The sequence below is a fragment of the Typha angustifolia genome, chromosome 15 (genome assembly GCF_048772165.1).
Source record: "Typha angustifolia cultivar Huaian chromosome 15, ASM4877216v1, whole genome shotgun sequence".
Lineage (NCBI taxonomy): Eukaryota > Viridiplantae > Streptophyta > Magnoliopsida > Poales > Typhaceae > Typha > Typha angustifolia.
The window spans coordinates 16,805,567-16,820,970 of record NC_133253.1 but is presented as its reverse complement, the minus strand read 5'-3'; the positions used below and the strand labels follow the sequence as shown (position 1 = coordinate 16,820,970).

Here is a 15,404-nt window from a genome sequence, read left to right as displayed (position 1 = left end):
ATTTTTAGGTACAGTGGGGGTTCGCAAGAATGTTGGAGAGAAAAGCCTGCAATGAGCCAATGAGTGAGCGAGTAGCAGTGCCACCTATGAGTGGTGGTCTACATAGGACTAGGAATGAGTAAATGGGCCGTCCGATCGAAGCCTAGTTCGATCCGGCCCTTGACACAAAGCCCGTAACCCTGCCCATGCTCGACCCTTTTAAACACTAAAAAAAAGCCCTAATCCGCATGCCCTCCCTCCCTCTTCGCCGTTGCCTCATCTTCTTCTCCTTCTCCCTCCGCCGCTCGTCTTTCCCGGTTTCGCAATCTCATGATCGGCCCGAAATCCTAATCCGATCAAAATAGTTGGGCCCATTAGCGTTCGGGCCGGGCTTACATAGAAAGGCCTATTAATCTCCCTCTACCTCTACCTCTAGTCCATAAGCAAAAACCTCAACAGTAGCTCTGTCTGCAAAACCCTTGGAATCCGATCTCTAGAGGGGTGTGATCTAAGCGGTAACTCTCTCTCTTCTCTCCTCAATCGCTCCCCTCTCTCTTCAATCCCTCCCCTCCCTACAAATTGATTGCTTAATCTCTAGATTATTCGATTATGTTTTGCTCTTTGAGTTAGCTTTATTTGCTTTATTTGTGTCTCGTTTGCTGGGGAATCCTTTCTGAGTTCTGGGTTAGTTCATATCCTTGCTGTGCATTAATTTTTTTAAGCACAATTTTGATAGAGCAATCGGGAAGTTCTTAGCTTTTTAATGAGATATCTTATAGCTTATTCAGTTAACTATTCTATTTTGCATGAATTATTCCTCTTATCAGTATTGAAAGTCTAATCTTTGGATTATTCTTTCTTGGCAGGAATTATTAAAGAATATATATTCTCCATATTCAATAATTGTATATCATTATGTCAATGGTGCCCCTTGATTCATCAAAAAAGATCTCATTTCAGCGAAAAATCTGTGACGGGGATTTGGTTATTGTCTATGAAAGGCATGATAACATGAAGGCAATCAAAGTTTGTAAAGGTTCTGAACTCCAAAACAGATTTGGAGTCTTTAAACATTCTGATTGGATAGGAAAACCTTTTGGCTCGAAGGTGCTAAGCAACAAAGGTGGATTTGTATATCTCTTAGCCCCAACTCCAGAGTTATGGACCTTAGTGCTTAGCCATCGGACTCAGATTTTATATATAGCAGATATTAGCTTTGTCATTTCCTACTTGGAAATTGTCCCAGGCTGCCTGGTTCTCGAGTCGGGCACAGGAAGTGGTTCTCTTACAACTTCTCTTGCTAGAGCTGTTGCACCTTCTGGGCAGGTATTCACCTTCGATTTTCATGAGCAACGCGCAGCTTCGGCTAGGTAAGCCATAAAAGTATGGCCACTGAGTGACTGTAGTTATATATTTTGTTATGATATTAAATTAAATATTCATAATACTGTCTCATATTGTAAATTTTGTTTAATTTAGAATATAAAGACTGGGTAAGCAAAGAAAAAGGTATCTGAAAGAACATAATTTAACTCTGAAAAATTGCTTAACCGTAGTGTTAATAAAGTCAAGCATATATGGGAAAAGGAGTTTGAAACATGTATAAGGGCCTCCACGAATCAAGGATTAAGGTTCTGCGAGACACCTGTGCTTGCAGTCTATCAGCACACACTGTGCACAATATAGTCATATTGATTCAAGATTTTATGCTCATAGTGCTCATTTCCAGGTTACTTCTCCACATCTTTTACCTTATGAATGCTCATAGCCATCTAACCATTTGCTTATTAGTGTAATGTTGCATTATTTTTCTGGTAAGGTCATAGTTATCAAAAATCTGTGTAATGCCATGCATAGTCATATGATAAATGCTTCTTCTGTCACTTATGCAAGTGATTCTTAGGTGGCATTTATGGTGTACATAGTGGAAAATGAATGATGCTACTCTGGAACTCTTTGTCAGGTGTCAATAACTTATTTTGCCTGCCTAAGAAGAGTGACATTTCTTTTTGGTATTTAATTATTTTTTTCTCCTTGTCAACAGGGAAGACTTTGAGAGAAATGGTTTAAGCAGTTTGATCACTGTTGGTGTTAGAGATATCCAAGGGGAAGGATTTCCCAAAGAATATAGTGGATCTGCTGATGCTGTTTTCCTAGACCTCCCACAACCTTGGCTGGCAGTACCATCTGTTGAGACAATGTTGAAGCAAGACGGAGTATTGTGCTCATTCTCCCCATGCATTGAGCAAGTTCAGCGCACATGTGAAACTCTGCAGTCAAGCTTTACAGGTTTGTCCCTTTTTCTTTTATCCATTTACTTTTCATCCCTCTCTAAGATCAATTAATTTATTACTTTATTATATGGGAACAAAAAGATGGAAACTAGAGTAACTACATTGATTTGATAGAAGTTGAATGGACATATTCATAGTCCAATAATAAGTCTCAAATTCAGTGGAATATTGTTACATTTCTTGCGCACCAGCCTCTTCTCTAATATTAACAAGCTACTGGAAGTGTCAAATATATATCTCTCCAACCCAAATAAGTGGGAGTGTTATAGCTACTTTTATTTTACTCAATTTTTGGGCTAATGAAAGAACTTTTTGCATCATTTTTTTATATCTCAAGGGGTTGAAAAATCAATTATCATGCCAACTGAAAGTTATTTATTTGATCCTTCCATTGAGAATTTGAGACTTCTTACTCCCTCCTTAATTGATAGGATAAAGCATCTCTAATGATTGTGTTTTTGTATGGCGAAACTTGTCAGTGCACAAAGACTAGATCACTAGAAGATTAAATTGTTGTTACAACACCTATGATTCATTGGGACACTGAAGTGCATAATTCAATTCGACCGGTCCACCGTAAGTACCTTAATATTGTTTCAAACATTTTGGCTTACTGGTTCTTATGCTTATGTGCAGATATCAGGACATTTGAAATTCTTCTTCGTGCCTACGAAATTCGAGAGTGTAGACTAGTGAGTAACGCAGTTGAAGAGGGTGTCACCACTGGTCCTCTTCCTCAGAAGAGAAGGCACTGCTTGCCAAATGGGAAGAACACTGATAGCTTAGAGAACAATGGTTCTGTCATGGTTAGGCCTTGCAGCAGTGCAAGAGGACACACTGGTTACTTGACATTTGCAAGGCTCAAGGTGCAGTAGTATCAATCCAGACTCTGCAGGAGGTAAAGGAAATCACCTGGATCCGCCCAAAGGTGGTCCACCATGCTTGTTCACATCCAACATCAAGAACCAAAAATCATTTCAATTGCAGAAGGGATATCCTTTTAGCTTCAGGGAATGATTTCTTTTGGCTAAAAGATTTTGTAATCTTCCTCTATACAAGCATTTGTAAGATCTACAATCATAATACTCGGGTATGCAACTTGTTAATTATTTGTTGTAATAGAATTGTTTTGTCGGACTGTAATCTTTGCTAGACTCTAGAGCAGTCTGTTCAGTGAGAATGTGAATGAAATTATGACAACGGTGGTCGTGCAAAAGACAGTGAGATTAATAAGAATTGTTGCACCGTGAGGCGTTTATGATTTAATTACAATTGCTTTTTTAACTAGTGAGATTAGATTTTTAAAAACTAAATGTATGTACTTTTCACGTATTTTTGTATATAATAAAGTGTAGGTAGCTTACACAGACTGTGTGCACTACAATCTAATATTGTTAATTAATAAAAAAATAATAATGTATTTAGTTGCGAAAGGCCCCTTCAACGGTTGGAAAAATAATCTTTGCCCTTAGAGATCGAAGGGTCGATAATATTAGAAGACATAAGTCATTCTTTTGTTGTTATTGTTGTTAGTACTTGGTCTTCATCTCTTGTGTAATGGGAAAGAAATATATACACACAAAATGATCCCCCTCTGACCAAAACTCTTTTAATGCTGCTTTATTTTATCAATCAATAATGATGGTTATGAGATGGAGAGAGAAACTATAAAGAGATGATGCCACATCTTATTTATAGAATGTTTACCAAATGTTTGTGGGTATAACATTGCTCTATGTTATCTTTCTTAGTAGAGAATGAAATCAAATTCATTGTTGGAAATGATCATAATTCTTCCAAGTAATAGCTATGTGACTATGTCGAGCGATCGAAGAAGAAGGTAACAAATGAATCGGTTGATTTGCTGTCTAATGATCACACAATCGTATCCATACGGTTGATTTGCTTCTAAAGATTAGTTTAGTATTTGCATGAAGTTCGACTAATGATCCAATTATGAACAGACCAAATATGCGATCCACCGAATCCGGCCTTAAATCATAATTTCCACAGTTGCAAATCCAAAAATATCATTTGTAGGAGGAATCTAAATGGAGATTTTATGGGAACCTAGCATTACTCGTTTACTAATCCCTCCAAACCTCCTGACTAATTCCCTTCCTCTGATCGACACTGATATCAAAGCTTGCCACTTTTACGTCACACTGTAATCAACTATATATATATATACACCACCACTCCAACCTCAGAACTCAATCCAATGGCTTGCACCACCACCGCCGGCGCCGGCGCCAAGCCCCTATACGTCCTCCTTCTCCTCCTCTCCCTCTCGCTTCCCCGCTCCCTCGCCGACAAGGAATTCCTCGACTTCACGTGCTCCAAGATCCGCCACCCCAGGGACTGCGTCTCGGTGCTCCAATCCGATCCCCGCAGCTTCGCCGTCGACAACGTCGCCGGACTCATGAACATCGCGTTCGACATCACCATGGCCGGCGCCGACGCCACCCTCTCCAATATTGATAAGCTTGCGAAGCAGCACCCGGGCTTGTCGGAGGAGACGGCGCTGAGCCAATGCTGGACGCTTTACACGAAGGCCATTGATGATCTCAAGGAAGCGAAGGCAGAGACGTCGAAGAAGATGTTGAATGACGCTGCGTTGGATCTCATTGCTAGCGCACGTAAGGCGTCTAGGAAGTGCGAGGAGATGTTCAAGAAATTGAACGTGGCGTCACCGCTGTCACAGGAGAACAGGATGATGTGGAAAAGGTGTGGAGTTTGCTACGGTCTAGTGTTTTTGCAATCTATTGATTAGTCTATCTACCATATATGGTGATCGTAGGGAAATCTTATAAGCCTTCGAGATAATTATTTAACATTGCTTTCAAGAGAGTGAGTGAGTGAGTGAGAGATGGTTATTTAATGAGTACTTGTATTGCGGTTCAACGTGTATCTTGAATAAGCTCATGAGGCGTTAACGTGAATGGACGTGGTTTGTGGAATAGGCAGCCTTCTTCAGCAACTTTTATTTCCTTTTCCTTTTGAGTAGCAATGTTATTTACGACTCACTGGATTGGTAATAAGAGGGAATTATTGATGAATAATTAATCTGATATCATTTATTATAACGGCCGATGAAAATATACGAACTTATGTAATTTTTTTTCCAAAGAAATATTGAAAATCATACATAATATGAGCGGATAGAGCCAATTGCATACCATAAGCTTAGAAATAAGAAAGTGTTGAGAAAAATAAGAGAAAGTGGATAGAGGCGAAGGAAGAGAAAACCAAAGGAGAGGCAGAAATAAAGAGGTAGCCAAATAAAGAGACCGAAGAAAAAAAAGAAAATTGTAAGGAATCTACAACTATGGCTGTCAAAATAATCAAGCTGAAAAGAGTCAAGCTTATTCAATGAGGTTACCGTTATACTCCAATTAGACTCAATTTATATTTATTAATATATATTAATTATAAATAATATATAAATTTTAATTTCACTAGTTTGATTTGATTTTATAAAATAATATGCATTAATATTTTAAACTATGAAAACATCGAAACATCAAATAATTATTTTACGCTTAATTTTTCTTTCTGTTTTTCCTCTAAAATGAAGAAAAAACTATATTTTTTATAAGACCTAAAATTAATCACCTAATATTAACATATTCCACCAAAAAAAAATCTATAAGATACTTAACAGAATAGATATTTGGAGAAATGTTTTTTTAAATAATTAAGAGGATCAATCTGTAAATGGGCAACAATTTAGTTTTGAGAGTCCCAAGTCTAATTGTTAAAAAAAAAATCATATTATTATTATGGTTCTGTTTTATTGAAAATTAAAACATAGTATTTCCATACAAAATAAAATCTCTGTCAACAAATTAATCTAACAAATAATATTATAATATTCAGTTTCCAAAATTACTAAGGGCTGAAAACAAGCTATCCACTTCTTAAGTTTTAGGATTAGAAAGAAAATTATATTTATTTCTTAATATTTAGAAATACCCAAAATAAAAGATTTTCCCCCAAAAATTATATTGATAAAAGAAAAGGAGAAAAACGCTACTGAAGGGAAGCGGGATAAGAAGCGCAAAGTTCGCTGGCTACAGTCTTCCATATATAAACCCCTTTACCCTTCATATTCATTTGATAATTAGATTCGAAACAGCTCTCAGTGCTTCGGGGATGCTACGGGGCTGAGAAGAAGGTGATCTCAGAGACTCGAATCTTCCTTATCCTTCTCCGTTAACTCCGAGGTACTAGAATTTCGTCGTCTGTTCTCCATCAGCGGCCCTTGACCAAAATTTGAGGTTGAACAATGAAAAGGAGAGAATACTGCTATTTTTCTTGTAGATGCTTAGCAAATCCCTTATTTCCACCAAATGCTTGCTTCGATTTCAGTTTTCGTAATGCTATTCGGAGTTGGCTAATTAATGTTCGGTTTCAATTTTCACTGCAGTGGGGTTGTTCCTGAAGTTCCCATATTTGGACCTTGCACTTATTCACGAATTTCCCATGTGTGGCTTTGAGTAGGATGGGTTCTCTGAGATTTTCTGCTGCACAAGATTTTTTTGAATCAAAAAGATGCAATTTTTATGGGAATTCCTTTCTTTCCGCAGTGGATGTTGCTAGTTCTAATTCATGGGTATCGTCTATTAACATCGGATATGTGGTAGATTGGAAAAAGGAAGTTCGAAGGGATGTCAAATGCTGTGGATTAGGGGTTGATTCTAGAAAAGAGGAGCATTTGTTGGAATCTATTTGGGGTATTCAGTTGTCTACTGCAGTTGGCATCAATAGGTGGAGTACCAACCCTAAAGTTCGGTTAAAGAACACCAAAGTTCATGGTTTAGAAGGCATTGGAGAATCCCAATTGATAACTGATTTAGTTAAGAAATCTCAAACAAGTCATGCTGGTCATGCATCTTTGTTGGATCTGAGCATGACTTGGAATAAGTCTGTTCCAAATATGGTGGATCTCCAAGATACAAGTCTCAAGAACAGTGGTGATAAAAAGACTGAAAGAAAGATATGGAAACGACTTTTGAGTAGTAAGAAGTCGGCAAGACGCAAAGTTTCAAAGCCTATTCTTACTAAAAAGGCACGGGCATTTGAGTTTGCGAGAAATGATCGTGAAGTAGAATTTGATTTATCTGCTATCAGCTCTAATTCTAGCATGGAGCAGTGTAATTTTGTTTTAAAGCGCCTTGAGAAGAAAAATGATGAGAAGACAATCAACTTTTTCGAGTGGATGAGAAGTAACGGAAAGCTTAAGGAGAATACTGATGCTTATCACGTAGTCCTTCGAGCAGTTGCCAGGAAAGAGGATTGGTCTAGAGCCAAATCATTACTTGAAGAAATGACTGTTCAGTCGGCATTGGAATTGAATGTTCAAGTATTTAACTCTCTCATATATGTTTGTGCCAAACGAGGAATTGTTTGGTGGGGAACGAAGTGGTTTCAGATGATGCTAGAAAGAGGAGTGCAGCCTAATATTGCTACTATTGGCATGCTTATGGGTCTTTACCAAAAGAGAAGCTGTCTTCGGCAAGCTGAGTGTGTCTTCTCCAACATGAGAAGATGCAAACTTAAGTGCGTTAGTGCTTACTCGGCAATGATTACAATTTATACACGTTTGAGATTGTATGCTAAGTCAGAGGAGACCATCAATCTGATGAAAAAGGATGAAGTGCTTCCAAATGTAGAAAATTGGTTGGTTCAACTTAATGCTTACAGTCAACAGGGTAAACTAGAGGAGGCTGAATTGGTTCTGAAGTCAATGTTACAGGCAGGAATTTCCCCAAATATTGTTGCATACAACACATTGATCACTGGATATGGAAAGATGTCTAACACTGAGGCAGCAAAAAGTATATTTCAAAGTCTTCATCTTGTTGGCTTAGTACCAGATGAAACAACTTATAGATCAATGATTGAGGGTTTTGGTAGAGTGAACAATTATGTGGAGGCATTGTTTTACTATCAGGAACTCAAGAGATTGGGGTTTCAACCAAGCTCGTCAAACTTTTACACAATGATCAACTTACAAGCAAGGTATGGAGATGAAGAAGGGGCTATTCAGACTCTTAAAGATATGAGGGCAGCAGGCTGTCAGTGTTCTTCAGTAGTTGGTAGCCTTCTTCAGGCATATGAAAGGGTCGGAAGGTTAGATAATGTTCTTCCTACTCTAGAAGCTTCCTTTTATGAGGACATTTTGCTTGATCCTACTTCCTGTTCTATTTTAGTAATGGCGTATATTCAGAATTCTTTGTTGGATGATGCTTTACAAGTTTTACGTGATAAGAGGTGGGAAGATTCTGATTTTGAAGACAATCTATACCATCTTTTGATATGTTCTTGCAAGGAGGCAGGTTCTTATGAGAATGCTGTCAAGATCTATGATCAGATGCCAAAATCTGAAATGCAGATAAATCTCCATATCACAAGCTCCATGATTGATGTTTTCAGTGCCATGGACAGATTTACTGATGCTGAAAATTTGTACCTGAAGCTGAAATCATCAGGGTCCACATTGGATATGATTGCATACAGTATTGTTGTGAGGATGTATATCAAAGCTGGCCAGTTAAAAGATGCTTGTTTAGTTTTGGACATGATGGAAAAACAGAAAGACATTGTTCCAGATACTTATCTTTTTCGTGATATGCTCCGCACATACCAACGATGTGGTATGCTTGAGAAGCTGTCAAATGTCTACTACTGGATACTCAAGACTGGGATTAAGTGGGATGAGGCCATGTATAACTGCATTATAAACTGTTGTGGGCGTGCCTTACCTGTGGATGAACTCTCTAGACTTTTTGATGAGATGATTCACCATGGATATTCTGCTAACACCATTACCTTAAATGTGATGCTAGATGTATATGGTAAGGCCGGACTGTTAAAGAAGGCTAGGAAGGTATTTTGGATGGCTCGCAAACAGGGATTGGCAGACATTATTTCGTACAATACAATTATAGCAGCATATGGACAAAGCAAGGACTTTAAGAGCATGCGATCTCTCATCCAAAGAATGCAGCAAGCTGGATATCCTATATCACTTGAAGCATACAATTGTATGCTTGATGCATATGGTAAGGAAGACCAATTAGAGGAGTTTAATCATGTATTGCAGAACATGAAGGAAGCAAAATGTGATTCTGACCATTATACATATAATATTATGATCAATATTTATGGAAAGAAGGGATGGATTGAAGAGGTTGCTAATGTCCTTGCGGAATTAAAAGATCGTGGCCTCGAACCTGATCTGTACAGTTACAATACCTTGATCAAGGCATATGGTGTAGCTGGAATGGCTGAAGAGGCTGTCAATGTAGTGCAGGAGATGAGAATTAGAAGGATAAATCCTGATCGAGTAACATATACTAACCTCATTGCTGCTCTCCAAAGGAATGAAAACTTTCTAGAAGCTGTTAAATGGTCTCTCTGGATGAAGCAGATGGATGTCCCCGTTGAAAATACTCCAGCGACTGTGTGAGTGTTAGGCCACCAATTGATTATAGCTTGTGCTTGATGGATTGTAGCTTAGGCTTTCCTGCTTCCCAGTTCTCTCATACTCCAGACATGATGGCAAGTAGATATCTTCATAAGCATTACAGAACTTATTGGCCAAGCTCATCAAATTGTTTGATAATATTTGTATATTTATCATATATTTCATGTGAAACTACAATGATTCGGAAAACTTAATCTTCCTTCTCTTCATGAATTTTACTAAACTTACGATTCTAAATAAGTTATATGCCTCACCATGTTCATGTCTCTACCTCTCTTTGTAGAGTCTCTTTTATGTTTTTCTTTAGGGGGTATATCCGCGACTGAATTGTATTCACTATAGAATCATATTTTGCCATCATTTTATTTTATTTTATTTTTTAATTTCTGCAAGATTGCATAATTTATTGCATGAGCAACCATAATCTCCACATCCTGATTCCAAAATGAGGATGCGTGCTTTGTTGTCAAAGATGTTGCTTCCATTTGATTCAAGATCAGACTTGGTACTAGAGGGGAAAAAAAAGGAGAAACTTCTACTTTGACAATTCTAAAGACAATTAATATGAGAACCTTAACCTATTAAAAAGGTTATCTGATGACTCCAGAAATTAACAGCTTTTATTATATGCTGATAAGTTCGTTCTGACCAATAATTGCTGGAATAGTATTTCATGACCATTTATGCAATGATTTTTTTAATCCCATCCATTTGATGAAGGACAAGTAGTCAAGTAGAAAGATAAATAAACGACGGAAGCTAAGAACATCTTTTTTTCCTCAGAAAGACGGTAAACACGGAAGTTAAGAGTTCAATTAATAGAAGTAGAAGATAGACTTATTTTATCTCCATCTCTTGTAGGATTGTAAAAGACCCGCAGTTGAGCAAGCAGGCTTTGGCTTGGCTTAATATTATTTTTAAGTCTAGCTTAGGATTCAAGCGTGACTCAACTCAAGTCAAGCCAGACAGAGCCCGAATTGTTTGAGCTTGAATGAAACCTATTTTTAAGTTGGACTCAAATGGAGTCGGACTAAACCGGAGTTAAGCCTAAGCTTAAAACTAAATTATTTTTAAGTCGAGCTAACCTAAATCGATTATTCAAGCCAAGTCAGATTGGGCTCAAGCTGCCAAGCCTTAAATAAGCTAAGAATTATTATATATATATATATTATATTTAAGCTGAGTAAGTCGGCTCGGACTCAAGTTCAGCTCGAATTTAATTAAACGGCTCGCTGAAGCGGAGCTCGAGCAGCTCATTTAGTTGGGACCTTAAATATCTTGTTTGATTGGAAAATTTCATCTAACTTACCTACCAAAAGTCTTTCATCAAAGGTTTCCTGGTATGTAACTCCCACGTGTGAAGTCAAATATAGCCGACTTCGTCCTGGTTAGGGTGGCGAACGAGGATTTGGTGTGAGTTCACAAGTCAACTCCCTCCCTCTTCCTCACACATGGACTCCTCGGAAACCCAAAATCTCATCGAGAAGCTGGCGTCAGGTCCGGCGCCGGGTATCTCCGCCGAGCCGTCGAAGGACCACGAGAAGTCGAGTCGGCCGTTGAGGATAATCTTGGAGCCATTCCAATGGATTGCAATGCTTTGCAGGGAGCTGAACACAAGCTTTGTGTTTGGGATTGTGTTGGTCTACGGATTGAGCCAAGGCTTCGCTGGATCATTCTTTAGGGTGGTCTCGGATTACTACTGGAAGGATGTGCAAAAGGTGCAGCCATCTGCCGTGCAGATGTTTGTGGGGTTCTATTACATCCCTTGGGTGATGAAGCCAGTTTGGGGAGTCCTCACCGATGTCATCCCCGTCTATGGTTACCGTCGTCGACCCTACTTTATTGTTTCAGGTAAAATTTCAGTGTTGTTTTGATTATAAAATGTGCAGTGTTTCCAATTGAAAAAGAAAGAAACAATTATCAGGTATACTGGGAGCCATCGCGGCGCTTATAGTCTCATCGGTCACCGGCCTACCCGTGGTGCTCGCTCTCCTCTGCTTCGTCGGCATGACGGCGGCCGTGGCCATCGCCGACGTGACGATCGACGCGTGCATCGCGAGGAATAGTATCGAGAAGCCGCATCTCGCTCCCGACATGCAGACCCTTTGCGGCGCCGTCTCCTCTCTCGGCGCCCTCATCGGCTTCTCCACCAGTGGGGTCTTCGTCCGCGATCTCGGGGCTCAGGTCAGACTCATCGATCAATGTGACCGTCCGAATTGTGTGTTGATGTTGCTGTCAACTAATTTTTTTGGGTAGGTTTGGGTTAATCAATGTAGGGAGCATTGGGGATCATGGCAATGCCTGCGGTGTTGCTTGTTCTGCTCGGGTTTGTGATCTATGAGCTGAGAACGAATCATTACTCCGAGAAGCAAAAGGTGAGTGCATCCATTAATCTTGCAATTTTCTTATCTAAGATGCCGTTGATCCATAAATATAAGAGAAATAGTGGGTTATCGTTGGCTTATATTTGCAACTATAACCTCAAGTTTTTTACTTTTGGTAGCACTTCATATTATCTAGTTTGATTCCTTGTAGAACAATTTGTGGGGCCTAATTTTTCTCATTCTTAGGCAGTGTTCAACAAATTGAGTTGAAATGGATGAGTCAGCCGGTCAGCCTAAATTTCATTCTGAATGATGTTCATGTCTTGAGATGTTTTTGATGGCAGGATCTTTTTCTGATCTCTGAGAATAAAATTGTAGATATAAAATAACAATATTCACCATTTTCTCTGGTGTTATGCAGTTTTGTCCGATCTAGACTAGTAGTCATCAGCAGTGTTTTCGGATACATTTTGAAGCACCGCAAGCATTACTAACTCAAAGCCTCTAAGATACCCCTTGAAGGATGGAAACCCATGCAGAAGTATGCCATCTAGCCAGCGTTATACATTATTGATTCATGGTATGACTGGACTAGAGATGATGATAATTAACAAATTGGTCTCTGATTCTAAAACAAGTCAATTTTGGATCTTTTTCTTCTTTGACCCTTTCTCAACATCATACTCCCTTGGGCTTGATAGCCAATTTGAATTAGACCATCTTCAAACCCATGACTCAGCCTGTATGTGGAACAGAGTGAATACGTAAATTGTCAAAGTAACATCATCTGCACTGTTGGTAGGACAAGGAGGACCAAACATTCGGTTTTCAACTTGCATTTTTTTTTTTTCTATGTGCCAGTGATGATCATCTGTATCTCCTTTCTTTGCAGGTCTGGGAGAAGGTGGGCGTGGCAGTGAGGGGGATGGGAAGGACGATAAGATATTCGGCAGTGTGGAAGCCTTCCTTGTATATGTTCCTGTCTTTGGCCCTCAGCATCAGCACTCATGAGGGGCAGTTCTACTGGTATACTAATCCGACAGCTGGTCCAGCATTTACTCAGGTAAAGAAAAGAAAATCTATTATCTTGGCAATTATCCAATAATGATGTTTAGTATACTTCATGCCCTCACCAGAGATTATGGAACAATTTCTCTGAGTCTAATAGATTAACACTCCTCTTTTGGGCATTTATGATTTAGAATAAATTTGTTATTCGCTCGAACATTGTGCATTTTAAAGGACTAAAGCAGATAACTCCTGGTGAAAAATCAGATCTTGGAGAATAGTGTAGCTTTATTTGCTGAACATCCACTATGCTCTGACAGTAGCACAAAAGTTGTTAAATGCAATGGAAGTCTTTTCACTGGTACAATATGCAGCTATCTCAAGTAAAAGAGCTAAAACTATAATGTTCTTGAGAAATCTAAGCATCTTCCGAGAAAAGAGAAGGCTAGAATGAAAAGTAATAGATTGGTTGATAAATGAAAGAACTAATTAGTTTGTTTATGGATGAATTACATAAACTTCTCTGAGTAAAATCTTAGTTGTAGCAGTAAAGATAGCATCAAAACATGCTAAACCAGTGTGCTAGAAATACTTCTACACTATAATGGCTCTTTATTACCATTTTGTACTAACCAACTTCTCTTAATACAGCAATTTGTAGGAATAATCTACGCCATTGGTGCAATGGCATCCATGGTAGGGGTCCTCATCTACCACAAGTTTCTGAAGAACCAACCGTTCAGAAGCCTACTCTTCTATGCTCAACTCCTTTATAGTGTTTCTGGAATGCTTGACCTCATCTTTGTTCTTCGATGGAACCTAAAACTTGGAATCCCTGACTATGTCTTCGTGATCCTGGAGGAGTGTACCTCTAGAATTATAACACGAATCCGCTGGATGCCAATGATCGTCCTGAGCACTAAGTTGTGCCCTTTGGGTATCGAAGGCACCTTCTTTGCACTCCTCATGTGCATTGACAGCCTCGGATTATTGTCTTCAAAAACAGGAGGAGGAATCCTTCTCCATGTGTTCCATGTTACAAGGATCGATTTCAGGAATCTATGGCTAGTTGTGCTCATAAGGAACTTGTTGAGGTTTTCTACATTGTGTCTAATTTTTCTTGTGCCCAAAGGCAATCAAAGTGAAGCTTTGCTTCCACCTGATCTCCTGAAATCATCCAGTAGCAATCAGGAGAATCTGGAACTTGCGAAACTTAATGAGAGGGAGGAGGCATAAGGGGGGTCATTGTAGGTAATTGACAGCCACGTTTCAACACAATCACTGCTTTGCTACCTTACGTGAAGATATTCTTCCATTAATACAGCAATACAGGTCTTATCAACTTTTGCACTTACCTGTACTTTAACAATGCTTATAGTAATACTTACCGAAAATTGAATTCTGACTCTCCTTCCTGAAGCATTGTGTGTTCTAAGTCTCTTTCCTTTCTACTTCCCAATACTCCTATTCACTTATTATATTGCACTGTACCTTTCCAGTTTCTCTTACTAGTCCTGATAGTTTACACGTGTTTATTTTTCCTTTTTATTTCTTTTTAACGGTTTCGAACCAAAAATATATTTATACAACAAGAACCCATCTGAGCATGATCTCATTAGCTAGTATACATGTGGTCTACGGCGATTCAAATGACTTTTGGCATTATTATTATGTAAGCTACGATTCGACTAATTGTTAAAAGTCTAAGAGGAAAGTTGCCAAAGATCGAGAAACTTCTCACTGGCACTTTAAGCTTTATTAATCTCATGTTCTTACATTTGAGCATCAATGGTTATCCTAATGGGCAATGATATCTATAAAGCAAAAATTGTTACATAAAAATACAATCTTTTTTATGTGACAAAAATACTTTCATGTTCTAAATTCGGGGGTTTTAGAAACCCACCCGACCGGGTAAGTGGATTCGTGTTCATTTATTAAGGGTTAAGTTGAATTCGGCTTGTACTAAGCCAGGCTTGAATGGAATCATATAAAGGCTCAATCATTATGGCTCAAATTAAGTTGGGCTTGAAAAGAGTTGCATGGTCTCATTTAAGGCTTCAGCTTGAAATGGCTCGGCTCGAAGTGTAGATCAGCAGAGCCTAAATTAGATTCTTTAGGCTTGATACGTATAAGATTCATATTTACTCAAGCAATAGGAGTATTAATATTATAAGAGTATTATGATAACTTAAATATATATATATATTTTTAGTTATATATTGAAACATAAATGGTTTTATATTAAAGTATAGAGAAATAAATAAAGTGATACAAATAAAAATTCAATTTGGGTAGCATTGATTT

General features: G+C 38.5%; 4 protein-coding genes across 8 annotated transcripts; all 4 read left to right on the top strand.

Moving 5' to 3' along the window:
• Positions 1-232: 232 nt before the first annotated feature.
• Positions 233-3,539, top strand: LOC140778263 (uncharacterized). Its single transcript, XM_073122898.1, has 4 exons — positions 233-494; positions 846-1,349; positions 2,024-2,268; positions 2,910-3,539. Exons 2-4 carry the CDS (start codon positions 895-897, stop codon positions 3,146-3,148), a joined length of 939 nt encoding a protein of 312 aa, XP_072978999.1. The 5' UTR covers positions 233-494; positions 846-894; the 3' UTR covers positions 3,149-3,539.
• A 955-nt stretch (positions 3,540-4,494) lies between these two features.
• LOC140777016 (uncharacterized) lies at positions 4,495-5,046 on the top strand. The gene has a single exon (XM_073120917.1). It carries the CDS (start codon positions 4,495-4,497, stop codon positions 5,044-5,046), a length of 552 nt encoding a protein of 183 aa, XP_072977018.1.
• Positions 5,047-6,351: 1,305 nt separating this feature from the next.
• On the top strand, positions 6,352-9,954 carry LOC140778438 (pentatricopeptide repeat-containing protein At4g30825, chloroplastic). 5 transcript variants are annotated; one of them, XM_073123151.1, is made up of 3 exons: positions 6,352-6,499; positions 6,703-6,772; positions 6,863-9,954. In XM_073123151.1, coding segments are annotated over exons 2-3 (2,886 nt in total). In that variant the 5' UTR covers positions 6,352-6,499; positions 6,703-6,771; the 3' UTR covers positions 9,748-9,954. The 5 variants fall into 5 exon arrangements, with proteins under 5 accessions (XP_072979252.1, XP_072979248.1, XP_072979251.1 ...); XM_073123150.1 differs by having other exon boundaries at positions 6,394-6,553; XM_073123147.1 differs by having other exon boundaries at positions 6,703-9,954.
• A 1,180-nt stretch (positions 9,955-11,134) lies between these two features.
• Positions 11,135-14,507, top strand: LOC140778251 (probable folate-biopterin transporter 6). Its single transcript, XM_073122877.1, has 5 exons — positions 11,135-11,616; positions 11,690-11,949; positions 12,042-12,140; positions 12,982-13,152; positions 13,749-14,507. Exons 1-5 carry the CDS (start codon positions 11,217-11,219, stop codon positions 14,331-14,333), a joined length of 1,515 nt encoding a protein of 504 aa, XP_072978978.1. The 5' UTR covers positions 11,135-11,216; the 3' UTR covers positions 14,334-14,507.
• The last annotated feature ends 897 nt before the right edge of the window (positions 14,508-15,404 follow it).

Excerpts from the sequence above, each read along its gene's own strand:
- LOC140778263 (XM_073122898.1), top strand. The coding sequence starts at position 895 with ATGTCAATGGTGCCCCTTGATTCATCAAAAAAGATCTCATTTCAGCGA. Across the intron at positions 1,350-2,023 it reads CAACGCGCAGCTTCGGCTAG|GGAAGACTTTGAGAGAAATG; the intron begins GTAAGCCATAAA and ends CCTTGTCAACAG. Across the intron at positions 2,269-2,909 it reads TCTGCAGTCAAGCTTTACAG|ATATCAGGACATTTGAAATT; the intron begins GTTTGTCCCTTT and ends GCTTATGTGCAG.
- LOC140777016 (XM_073120917.1), top strand. The coding sequence starts at position 4,495 with ATGGCTTGCACCACCACCGCCGGCGCCGGCGCCAAGCCCCTATACGTC.
- LOC140778438 (XM_073123147.1), top strand. The coding sequence starts at position 6,778 with ATGGGTTCTCTGAGATTTTCTGCTGCACAAGATTTTTTTGAATCAAAA.
- LOC140778251 (XM_073122877.1), top strand. The coding sequence starts at position 11,217 with ATGGACTCCTCGGAAACCCAAAATCTCATCGAGAAGCTGGCGTCAGGT. Across the intron at positions 11,950-12,041 it reads TCCGCGATCTCGGGGCTCAG|GGAGCATTGGGGATCATGGC; the intron begins GTCAGACTCATC and ends TAATCAATGTAG. Across the intron at positions 13,153-13,748 it reads CTGGTCCAGCATTTACTCAG|CAATTTGTAGGAATAATCTA; the intron begins GTAAAGAAAAGA and ends CTCTTAATACAG.